The sequence below is a fragment of the Ahaetulla prasina genome, chromosome 7 (assembly GCF_028640845.1).
Source record: "Ahaetulla prasina isolate Xishuangbanna chromosome 7, ASM2864084v1, whole genome shotgun sequence".
NCBI lineage: Eukaryota > Metazoa > Chordata > Lepidosauria > Squamata > Colubridae > Ahaetulla > Ahaetulla prasina.
The window spans coordinates 15,396,120-15,408,923 of record NC_080545.1 but is presented as its reverse complement, the minus strand read 5'-3'; the positions used below and the strand labels follow the sequence as shown (position 1 = coordinate 15,408,923).

Sequence of the window (12,804 nt, the reverse complement as noted above, 5' to 3'; positions counted from 1 at the left end):
CTCTCAAATATTGTTACTCTAGGAATTTTGCCTATTGACACTTTTGTTTATTTTGACACTTGGCTGGTGCATAGCCTTTGAAAGTGAATTAATGAACAACTGTGTCTCTTAGTTAGATGAATTTTAGATAACGCTCTGGTTAAAATGCAACTCTGTAGAACATCTTGCAAAATCACCCCACGTAGCTCAACCCAGCATGCTATAATCTAATTTTAAAACCAAATATAAGTTCCATTCAGCTATATTAGGAATGTAAACAATAGCTTTGCACACGGAATAAAAAAGGCCATTTATTCAAAATTAAGTTCTGCCGTCCCCAGACCTCTGATCAAAATTATTCTAGCAGATGTGAGAAAAGTAGTTTAGATACAAGTTTAATTCTTAAGACAACCTTCCTTTATATTATCCATTTCAGCTTTGCGCAAAATACAAGCGAACATCCATTTTCAACAGATTCTACCTGAAAAAAATGGGAAAGGAGCTGTGTAATTTATCACAGCACCAGGTTTTTACAATAACCATTCTGTGTAGAACCGAAGCAAGCGGATATTGGCCTATTTAACTTGATATGGTGTGAATGCTTCCTGATGAATTCTTCCTGGCACAATTATTTATTGGACTTTGGAGAAGCAAGAGCAAATCGACACCCTAAGAGACTAGCATAGTACAGGTACAACGTAAACTGAATGAAGGTTGAAAGGAGAAATGTTCTTCTCAGAAGATGAAAAAAAAAGTGGGGAAAATAGTGGAGAACATTTAAAAAAAAGTAATACCCAACTTTATGGCTAGATAAGAGGCATGTTACATTTGCCTCAGTTATTTTTTGTGGTTATATTCTCCAGCAAGCTGTCACTAGCAAAAGTTGTAAATAAAACAAAAATTTCTGAGAAATACACAATTGTATCGATTTCAATCTATTTTAACTTTTGATTATTAGAGTCTTTATGGGAGAATAAAATAATTGAAATGGAAATGGGCTGGTCACACAGCAAGGGACCAAGGCAGTCATAGAATGGATCCCACTTGATCAAAAGCGTCCACGAAAGAGACCTAGAACAAGATGGATCATCGACATCAGCAAGTATTGCCGGCCCAATTGGCAAAAGAAAGCTTAGGACCACATAGGTTGGAAACATGCAGAAGAGGCCTTCCTCCTGCGGTGGCGGAGGAGGAAGAAGAGGAGGAGGGGGAGGGGGAGGGGGAGGGGAAGAAGAAGAAGAAGAAGAAGAAGAAGAAGAAGAAGAAGAAGAAGAAGAAGAAGAAGAAGAAGAAGAAGAAGAAGTAGTAGTAGTAGTAGTAGTAGTAGTAATAGTAGTAGTGGAGGAGGAGGAGGAGCAAAACAAGCATGTATTATATTTTTCAAGATAATACAGCGATCTTTTTACCTCTGGATTTTCATCTTTTTTCTTTTTGGTAGCAGGTCCCTGAGTTGACTCTTCAGCAGGTTTCTTTATCTCCACTTTATTTTCTGTCTGAGTTTGAACTTTAGGTTGAATGATGATGACCTGAAAAATCAAGAGACAGGTGAAAATAAGACGTGAACATAAACATTATGTGCACAGCTAAAGGAAAGGAAGGATTTCCCAATGTTGACAATTTCCAGATGTGAAACCTTCAACTCACAGAATTCCCTAGCCATTAATTATTAATTCTGGCTAGGGAAACTGCAAAGCCTTTAAGCCGAGGCCTACTCTGTCAATACAACATGTCAAAATTCATAAGTTGTAATAAGATTTGAATGTCAGGGTCAGCATCCTATAAAAGTATCCCATGAGTTGAGCTGACAATTTCATCTTTGTTTGCTTTTTGACAACAACAGGAAAGTGGCTTCCCACTGACTTCTCTGAAGATATTTTTGGGCTTTCCAATCTAGCCTACAATTCTGGGGTTGCCAAGTTATCTCCTAAGTATTGCCAAGGCTTGAACTATTGAGCTTTTCAAGGTCAGAGATGGGCTACAGCAGGGGTCCTCAAATTTTTTAAACAGGGCGCCAATTCACGGTACCTCAGATTGTTGGGGCCCCCGGACCTGCTGGGTGGGTGTGGCTGGGTGGTCATGTGACTGGGTGGGTGTGACTTGGTGGTCATGTGACTGGGTGGGTGTGGCTGTGTGGTCATGTGACTGGGTGGGTGTGGCCAATTTAGTAGTCCGTTAAACAATACACACAAATTAAACTTCAATTTGTTATGCTCCTGGGGATGGAAAGGAGATTAGTGAAGGGATGTAGCTGCTTTCAGGTATGTGTGTGTGAGGGACTTCTGTTTGTGTGTGTGTCCCTCCCTCCCTCCCTCTTCTCTCTCTCGACGCTAAAAACAGGCCTGTTTTGGGCCTCCCGGGGCCTCCGCGCATCCCGTTTTTGGCCTCCTCAGCCTCCAGAAGGCAGATGGGGGCCAGCGGATAGGTGGGGCGATGTGGGCAGGGGAGCTTCATGGTCCTGTGCGGGCCGGATTAATGGCTTCCCCGAGCCATATCCGGCCCGCGGGCCATAGTGTGAGGACCCCTGGGCTACAGCCTTCTTCAAGTCATGTAGCCTGCTTCTCAATAATTTAGAAGTTGTCTGCATTGTGTTTTGTGTGGTATGTTACTGCGTGAGTTAGTTTGGCATGCTGGCAGCTGTTATTCAGTTTCAATACAGAATTGTGTATTGCATGGAGTTGTATGTGTGGAGATCCATGTTCTTTGAGAAATATGTAACAGTTTCTGTAAGCATTTGCCTTGCACAGGGCTTTGTAAAGCAATCAGAAATCTTGACATCCGAGGTTCAGATTCTCTGCTATTGCATTTCCTGGTCAAGTTTCTGAATCTTGTTAAGTTTGCCTTTTTTTGATATGGATGTTGGAGGAGAAAATGATGGACTCTAAATTACAGTTGTGCTTTGAAATGAAGGTCCCAATTTGCATTTTGTTATTTTATTGCTTGCCCCCAGAATCTTGCTTTGCAAGAAATTGGCATAATGCGAATACTACATGCACAAATAGAGGCGAAAAATGCCCTCAAATCAAGACCAACAGTGGTTTTATTGGCAACAGTATAGAAGTATCTCAGAAGGAGCCGAGATGTTCGTTCAACTTCCCATTCTATTCTGTAGCAAACCCTCAGAGATACCACGCGGATTTGTACCTTAAATCAAAGAAAATAGCAAAATAAGTTTGTTTGTTTTTTAAATCATTTTTCTAACTTTTCCTCATATGTTTAATTTGTCTATGAAGTATTTTTCATTTTTTAAAAAAAAAAAATTTTATTAAACTTTTAAAAACAAAATAAAGAAAAATACAACAAAAGACTAAAAAACATTAAAAACACGTAACAGACATAACATTACATCATATATTATTTTACAGCTTGCCCTTTCGACATAAATATATATTCTCTGTTCTTATTCAGTCGATTCCTCTACATGCTTATGTTTACGTTGGTATCTATTTACCAATCCGTCCTTATCCGGTTAACACAATTCAGTGGTTTACACTTCATAATTTTAACTTAATTAGGTTAACATTCCAATTTATTATTTTGATTTCTTTTTTCTAACCAATCATATAATTTATTCCACACTTTGTAGTATTCCGAGTCTTCCCTCTCCTTAATTTCTAGCGTAAGTATTATTCATTTGTATGCCATCTTTTATTATTTTTACAAATAACTCAAGGCAGCAAACATATCCAACACACCTTCCTCTTCCTATTTTCCCTAGAACAGTAACCCTGTGAGGTAGATTGGGCTGAGAGAGAGGGACTAGCTGAAAGTCACCCAGCCTGGTACGGCAAAGGCAGGACTTGAACTCTCGGTCTCCTGCTTTCTAGCTTGGTGCCTTAAACACTAGACCAAACTGGTATAGTAAATCTTATTGGTTCATGGTCAGAAACAGCCTCTTTTTCAATGTTACCATTTGGCGATTTACACAGGTCCCCTTCAGTTCAATAGAACTGATTCTCAAATAAGAGTAAAAACTGTACCCCAAAACGACCAAAATTATCATTACCCTGCAATTAAAACTCTGGACATTAGTCTGAGCAAACTATGATTTTTATCGCCACCATTGGTCAGCTTGAAGTCTGCACCACTGGCTTTGCGTGACACATTGTGGTCCGCATTTCAGGAGTCTTTGTGGTATCCACAGCCACATTGGGAGGGGGGTTCAGGAGTGGTGAAGGGGTAAAATGACTGCCATAAGCATCTTCAAGTCTTAAACCACCATCACTACTATCCAACAGCGAAAAAGAGTCACAATTACACTACCACATCTCCTGGGCTGTACAGTCTGTATCCTTGACCTATATAAGTAGTCCTCACCCCATTCCTAAGAGGACTATAAGGGGCGTGCATAAGAGCATAAACGTGCCTACCGTTCCTGTCCTATTGTTTTTTTCTTATATATATATATATGCTTATACTTCCTTATACTTCCTCATATATATGTTTATATACTATATAATCTTTTTATGTGATGCTTATGTATATTGTTATGACTAAATAAATAAATAAATAAATAAATAAATAAATAAATAACGTTGCTGAAAGAACATTTAGACTTATGCAACAGTAGGTCATCAATCTGCAGCTAACAGTTTAATCTCTAATACATCAGTTTATATCCTTTAGTATCTCTCAGGAATCAATAAAGGACTAGATGAGAGTGAACTACAAATGAAATGGAGGAAAGAGGCCTGCATTCCATCTAACAGGACACCCAAGGAGCCCTGGATATGATGGAAATATATCTGTTGGGAATCACATTCTCCACTGAAAATAAAGCTATGGACATTCTAGTTGGATTCTTTTTTAAAAAAAAAAAATGTTTATTAAATTTTCAAACATTAAAATACACAGTACAAAAAATAGAAAAGAGCAAAAAAATAGAAAACCACATCACACAACAAAAACAAACGAACAAAAACAAAAACATTGAAACTTAAACACTACTAACAGCTATTCTACATTGGTATCACTATCCTAATTAACTTCCATACACAAATTCTACTTCTATCTATCACTATCTTAACTTACATCCTCATCTAAGCTATTATGTGATTCTTAACGGTCGCATCAGCTCTGTTCTTTGCGTCTGTTTCCTGTTAATTTTAAGGGCCAATTTTGCTCTGACAGCATCTCGATCCGATTGCCATGATGGCCTCTGAGTTGGTTTGCAATGAAAGAAGCTTCTGGAAGCTCAGCCCCTTATGAATACCACACCTGACAGCCAATAATGAATATGCCAATTCTGCAAAAGCTCTCTTGCTTAGCTTGCAAGCAAACCAGCTAACCCTTAACCTCTTACGTGGCCCAGTTCTGGGATATATGAATGAATCCCTTCACAACTGCCAAGTGGGGTCAAGTGATAAGATTGGATTATGAATCCCATTTACTGAGGCATGCAAGATTCTCACTTTATTCATCAGGGCAGTCGCTGAACTAAGGAGAAACTCAGATCGGCCGTCCTGATATTGTCTTAACTTTAGCCATTTGTAAGGTCTGCCGTTCCCTAATGAAACCTACCTTGCTGTCAGCGCTGATGAGAAGTGGTTGCACTTTAATGCTGTCATTAACCACCGAGACAGCAGCGCTGGTGTTGATGGGCATTGCATTATTGGGAGATGTTGAGATAATGGCATATGCTACCCCAGCACTATTCAGGGATGAGGAGATAGCTGCCGTCTCTGTAACACTTTGTGATTGGTTGCTGGACGTCTGTACATGGCTAACAGTATTATTGGCAGTGGGGAGGGCAGGAGTTGGGTTCTTGATGCTGACCACTGTTGCCTTCTGAAACGTCGGAGGTTGCTTGGAAGGTTGATCTCTGCATGGAGAAATTGGGAGGCTGTCTGGGATCAGCGTCTTTGGCCTAACCTGCAGGAAAGAAGGGGGAAAAAAAACTCTTCTATGTAACTCCGGAGGAAGCCATTTTCAATCATCCTCTTTTAACAACCCCATAATCCCTTGCAGGGTGGAATCCAGGCAAATGAACGGAGCTGAAGTGTTTACTGGCTGGATGCCCTTCCTGTCGCCAATGTAGTTTTTTTTTTCCAGCAGATATATTCTCAATGTGTCCAGAGAAAAGAGAAATATCAGCCTCTACCTAGGATCAAACTCACAGCCTCCTGATTGTGAGGCGAGAGCTACATCTCTAGTCCACCGCACCGCAGGAGGAAGCCATTTCAATGCCATTTAACAAAAAAACGTACACCTGGGGCTTTTTTCAAACCATTTTTTTTTCCAACAGTTTGCTGAAATGCAGATTTCCAGCCTTATTCTCTGTTCTGCTGACGCGAAAGCAGCATCTCACAAGGGCAAAGCAGGATAGAGTTTAGGAAGCCTTTTCTCTTAGACCAGGTGTCCCCAAACCCCAGTCCATCGACCAGCATTGGTCCACGGTCTGCCATGAACCGGTCCGCGCAAGCAAGCAAGCGAAGTGCCACCTGTGCACATGCGGACCCACAAAACCATGCTGTTGTGGCTCCAGCCCCCAAACCTGGCCCCATGCCCGAAAGTGACTCCGAGAGTGAGGGGGAAGGGCGGGTAAGGCTTACCTCAGAAGCACCGATTCCTTTGGCCCGGCTCCAGGAGCCAGAACCAGGCCAGTTGGAGGACCTAATGAGGCTGACATCCCCTGATTCCTCCCTTCCTCAGGCTACGCCTTCAGATGCAGCTGATAATCACACTAATCAAGCCTGGATTGACCCGCGCTTCAGAAGATTAGAGAGGCGGCATCATCAAAGGAAAGGGTGGGGCAGGAGCCCCACCCCACAGGATATATAAGGAGTTCCCGTGGAACTGACTGCTCTCAGTTCCACGGGAAGCAAATTAGCTGAATCGTGTTGAAGTAAACTGAAGTCTTAATCTGTTTGAACTTTTTGGCAGGCAGCTGCGTTTTCTCGGCTAGGAGCTGTGAACCCACTGGCTGTAGGCCAGCTCGTTACTCCAAAGTGAAGACGAGAACACATGCCCTCACCCAGTTTCCGGAAAAACTGCCACAGGTCCTTGGCACCCAAAGGGTTTGGGTCCGTTATCTTAAGACTCTCCACTGTAAGTTCCACATCAAACCCTGAAACGATAAGCTCTACAGAAAAGTGGAGGTTGCTATAGATAGTATCATGGTTGACAGGTTCTACATCGGCTCATTCAACTCAAAAAGTTCAAGATGCAAGTGAAATTCCTCCGTGTGTATGTGTGCATGTATGTTTCTGTCTGTGTGTATATACATCACATATAACACATGGGCAGAATTTTGATCGCAACCTCATGGCAGTCATCTTGACTTTTTTTTTTTAACCTGTAGATATCTCTGCCCACAGCTATACAATCATGAATCTACAACAGCGGAGAAGCACTATCTGGAGTACATAAATGAACTAACGCATCACTTCCACCTTCCACCTTCCACCTGCCATATTCCACCTCAACTAAGATTAAGACAAATGAGCAAAAACGCAAGACCTCTTCCAAATTGCCCATACGAAAAGCTAGTCAACATCTGACTCACTCACAAAGTGCTAAAGCCGCACCCACTTTTAGGAGTTCTGACCCATACGCATTTTCTTTTCATTTCAAAACGTGTGAAGTTATTTGATCGATTAAATAACTTTGATGTAAATGTTAACAGTAAAAACCTGACTTCTGCTGATTTCATGAATAAAGATGCGTAGTTTCTTGGCAGTGTCATGGGTTGTGAGAATAGCACTAGCACTAAGACTTATATACCGTTTCATAGTACTTTTACAGCCCTCTCTAAGCCGTTTACAGAGTCAGCCTATGGCCCCCAACAATCTGGGTCCTCATTTTACCCACCTCGGAAGGATGGAAGGTTGAGTCTACCTTGAGCCAGTGAGATTCGATCTGCTGAACTGCAGCTAGCAGTCAGCTGAAGTAGCCTGCAGTACTGTACTCTAACCACTGGGCCACCTCGGCTTCTATAAACTGAAGAATAACTTCAGGAACAGGAGGAAGAGCTGCATCCAACACAATCTCAGATTTAAAAAAAAATCTAGGTCTGGGGCAGAACTGTAATTTGAGAAAGTATCTCAGATATGATGCTCTTTGAGACATGAAGGAGACAAAGGGAGGGAGGCACATTGCAAGATTTGGTTAATATAACCTTGTAATAAAAGTAGCAATAACTTGCAAGGCTTTGGCTCAGTGGTGAAATGTAAAATTTGTTACTACCGGTTCTGTGGGCATGGCTTGGTGGGGAGGGGAGGTAATGTGACTAGGTGGGTGTAGCCAACTTTTTTTTTTTACTTTTAAAAGCATTTTTTCTACAACCTCTTCAGCCAAAGAGGTTGTAGAAAAAATGCTTTTAAAAGCCTCTGACGATCCCAGCTGAGCCGCGCGATCTTCAGAGGCTTTTTTTTTACTTTTAAAAGCATTTTTTTGGGCTGAAGAAAAAATACTTTTAAAAGTAACAAAAAACAAAAAACCTCTGATGATCGTGCGGCTCAGCTGGGCATGGGGTGGGATGTCAGGGATTTTTGCTACCAGTTCTCCGAACCACCCGCTGCCATCACTACCGGGAGCATTTCACCCCTGCTTTGGCATGAGCTTTTTTGGGATAGGCCAAAGTTATCTGTGTGATGCCATAATTGCATTAATACCTCTTAATTTAGTTTTTAGTTATTAATGGTTACATAAGCAACACAGTTTGTGCCTTCACCAAAATCAAGCAGTATATATTCTGAAACTACCAAATCAGAATACATTTCCATAAGTAGTCCCAAAAGTGCTTTTGCAAGAGGCAACTGGGCTTTCTTGTTTGTCTTGGAAAATATTTCGCTTCTCATCCAAGAAGCTTCTTCAGCTCTGAAGAAGCTTCTTGGATGGGAAGCAAAACGTCTTCAAAGAAAAACCTGGAAAGTCCAGTTGCCTCTAGAAAAAGCCCCTTTGGGGCAACCATAACCTGGATGACTGAGAACCTCCATACACATTTACATAAGTAGAAGGAGGTGGGTGGGGAGGTTGTCAAAAATTATTCCACACGCAGCCCATGTGGGTAACACACAAGTCTTCACTGGCTGCTATCCTCCTCCTCTTTTGGCGTTTGGTCAACTAGGACCAAAAATGGTAGGCTGGCTCCGTGAAAGAATAAATCACATTTATGGTGCTTTGATGTCTTACGTGATCAAAATCTTCATGCGTAACATCACAAGTATGGTACTTGCAGTGGCTGCTGGCTTTACCTCTCAATGAAGAAGAGAAGCATCCGTTCCATACTTGTGACAGAAAGAGATCTACTTGATTTTGTTAGTTCATTTGAAACGTGGGCAGAAGAACAGCATGAAACAAGATCACTCTGGACCCAGTAAGTTTGATTATCTTGATCCAATATAGAAAAGCATCTTTGGGAGGGGAAAAAATGGTCCACAAAGATTTGTCTACGCAGCAGAACACCATCGTTTCTGAGAGACAAAGAAAGTTCCTGCCAGCTAAAAACATGACGTAGTGAATACTCAAAATATTGTATTGTGTACTGTATACCTAATGGGTACTTTCTATCATTAGGACAAGCATAACGTAGGGCAGTGGTGTGGCTCAGGCTGTAAGAAGCCTGTTATTAAAAACAGCTGCTTGCAATTACTGCAGGTTCAAGCCCCACCAGGCCCAAGGTTGACTCAGCCTTCCATCCTTTATAAGGTAGGTAAAATGAGGACCCAGATTGTTGGGGGGGCAATAAGTTGACTTTGTATATAAATATACAAATAGAATGAGACTATTGCCTTACACAATGTAAGCCGCCCTGAGTCTTCGGAGAAGGGCGGGATATAAATGTAAATTAAAAAAAAAAACAACAACGTGGGACACAGACTGAGCACAACTTCAAAATAAGCCTCTTCCAGAATAATTTTATAAATCCATTTTCTTGACCAAACGCAATAAAATGCTCGCTGTGAGGAAACGTCTGAACAGATAAAAAGGCAGATACCTTTTTCAGGGTAGAAAAGCCCTTGGCATAAGAATGAATGAATGAATGAATGAATGAATGAATGAATGAATGAATGAATGAATGAATGAATGATTTAGTAGCCATCATAGGCTACAGAAACAGAATATCCATACAATAATGCAATAATGATAGCAATAGCACTTCGACTTATATACCGCTTCACAGTGCTTTACAGCCATTCTCTAAGCGGTTTACACAGTCTGCGTATTGCCCCCCCAACAATCTGGGTCCTCATTTTACCCACCTCGGAAGGATGGAAGGTTGAGTCAACCTTGAGCCTGGTGAGAGTCAAACTGCCAAATTGCAGGCAGCCGGCAGGCAATAGAAGTAGCCTGCAATACTGCATTGTAACCACTGCGCCACCACCTTAACGTCATAGATTATATATTACAAACATGCAAGAAAAAAAAATGGGATCGATTACTTGATTAGCTGATGCCACTCATTATCTGCTGCTGTACTCCACACACCGGCACATTTGGATGTCTTTTAGCTGGGAACAAGTTACTATCCCTATGAAAATATTGGGAAGAAATGATTCTGGATAGCCTGGAAAGTTTACTTAAAAGACAAGATGGTTATCGCCCTGATCCTTATAAAAACTCGTATATAGCAGAGCGTGCCCAACTCTTTCACCTATCTCTGAGTTAGAAGGGCAGCTGCATTCCTCAAAGGAGCCTATTAAATTTGCCTTTCAGCAAAGCAGATGGAAGGAATCTAAACAGTGAGCCTGAATGCAATGATTAGGCAGCTGAGGGCTCACAGTATTGTGACCCAGGCCCTAGTAGGTAGTAGGAAACTCAGGGGCCTCTGTGGCTCAGACTGGTAAGACAGTCTGTTATTAACACAGCTGCTTGCAATTACTGCAGGTTCTAGTCCCACCAGGCCCAAGGTTGACTCAGCCTTCCATCCTTATAAGGTAGGTAAAATGAGGACCCAGATTGTTGGGGGCAATAAAAGTTGACTTTGTATATAAATATACAAATAGGATGAAGACTATTGCTAACATAGTGTAAGCCGCCTGAGTCTTCGGAGAAGGGCGGGATATAAATGCAAAAAGAAAGAAAAAGTCCGTGAAAAAAACCAAACAAACTTTATTTGAACAGCTGAGAATTACTTCATTCCCAACGTAGTTCAACTAAATTAAAACAAATTCCCCCCAACACAAATTTCCTCAGTCCTATCGCAAACCTTGGTCCAATTAGGCAAACTGCCAAAGGTCTTTCTTGGCAAACGTTCAGAAGTCACAAAAATAAATGCAAGACATAGACAAAGCAGAAGACGAAGCTACCAACATTGTTTTCCGGCAAAGCCCAAATGCCGTTGCTGATCTGTTTTAAGTCTTATGGGAGGGGCCAATCATCTCTTGGCCCTACTCCCGAGTTGTCCTTTTTGCTTGAGCTGCTCTTGCCTTCTGGTAACTCTTCTCATGCGTGCATTAGGAACAGGCTCCTCCTGTTCCTCCGCCTCACTACTATCAGTCTCTGGAGGCTCTGGAGTCTGCACCTCACTCCCCGATGGCCCTGGCCCCACCTTAGCCTCATCGTAATCCAACTACGTTGCCAGCTCTGCAGGCTGCTGGTGGACCACAACACACAGTTCAAAAAGCACTCAAGGTTGTAGGCCATGAATATCAAAAACTATTGTGAAAAGCATGCATCGGTAGGAGCATCTAGATGCAATGAAATTTGTTGAAGAAGCCAGTCCCACTGGACAGAAGTCAGTTTAATCTATGAAGCATCTGGGGTGCAGTTCGTGTTCTAACTGCAGATGAATGAGATGTGCTAGAGCAGCAGTCACCAACTGGGGGTCCGCAAGAAAATTTTGGTGGTCTGCAGAAAAACTATTTGCATTTTTTATATTGCACTAAATCAGAGGTCCTCAAACTACAGCCCCTGGGCCGGATATGTGCAATGAACGTTTGTGTTGCTGCAGAGAGTCTCCCCCTTCGGGGTCTTTTTGTGTGGGTCGGAGTGGGGCAAATTCTGACTTGGGGTCTGCTTCCGCCTCCTGGTGCGGAGCTTTGGGCGAAGGCTGGAGAGAAGCGCTGCTGGTGGCAAAGAGCCGGAGGGCCTTGTTCCAGTGGGACTGCCTCATGGCCTGGAACTGGCTGACCATCTCAGCCCACTGAGCCTCCAGGCACCAGTACCTGGCCTTGCACTCCCACCTGTCTTCCCTCTGCTTGGAAAGCCTATGCTTGTAGTCCTCAGTGAGGTCCTTCTCAGCCAGATCCAATTTGAACTGAGCCAGCTGTTTTGCCAACTCTTTCTCGTGGTGGCTTCTTAGCTCCAACAACTCCTTCCTGTTGGGCCCCTAAGGAGCCTGGGCGAACAGGCGAGGAGTGGCTGGAAGGGGAGGGGTGAGGAGAGGGCGGCGAGGCACCCCTTGACACGAATGACATGGAGTTGGTCATGCCCTCCCAGTCATATGACCACCTAGCCATGCCCACCCAGCCGGTCATTAGGCAGATCATATCAGTGGTCTGCGGGATTTAAAATTATATATAACTATATATAACAAGGTGAAGATTTTATGAATGGTGATGAGATTCATGAACCAAAGTTAAGTTTTCCACTTTATTTCTTTGAAGCAGCTAACAGGTAAGAAGACGATCCAAAATAGAGAGAGAAAAAATGGTTTTGTAAAAAAAAATAATAATCTAAGAATGCTCCAAAGAGCCTTCTGTAAAATTCAAGAAGAGATTTTCCAACAAAGACAGTCTGCAGGTAACTACAATGCTTACTGTGGATGTAATTAAGTAAACAATATGCTGTACACTCAAGATCCTACACGAATGATTTATTGTGCCACACAGTTAAATTCAGTTTCTTCCAATCCACTTCGTCTCAGCACTGTTTGTTTCCCAATAA

The 12,804-nt window shown here is 42.2% G+C and overlaps 1 protein-coding gene across 1 annotated transcript in view; it reads right to left on the bottom strand.

Moving 5' to 3' along the window:
- Positions 1-12,804, bottom strand: part of PHF21B (PHD finger protein 21B) — a 238,811-nt gene that overhangs the window by 31,935 nt on the left and 194,072 nt on the right. The window contains exons 4-5 of the mRNA XM_058189775.1: positions 5,497-5,847; positions 1,386-1,505 (exon numbers count right to left, since the gene is read on the bottom strand). Coding sequence (XP_058045758.1) covers positions 1,386-1,505; positions 5,497-5,847 — 471 coding nt within the window. The remainder of the gene's footprint in view (positions 1-1,385; positions 1,506-5,496; positions 5,848-12,804) is intronic.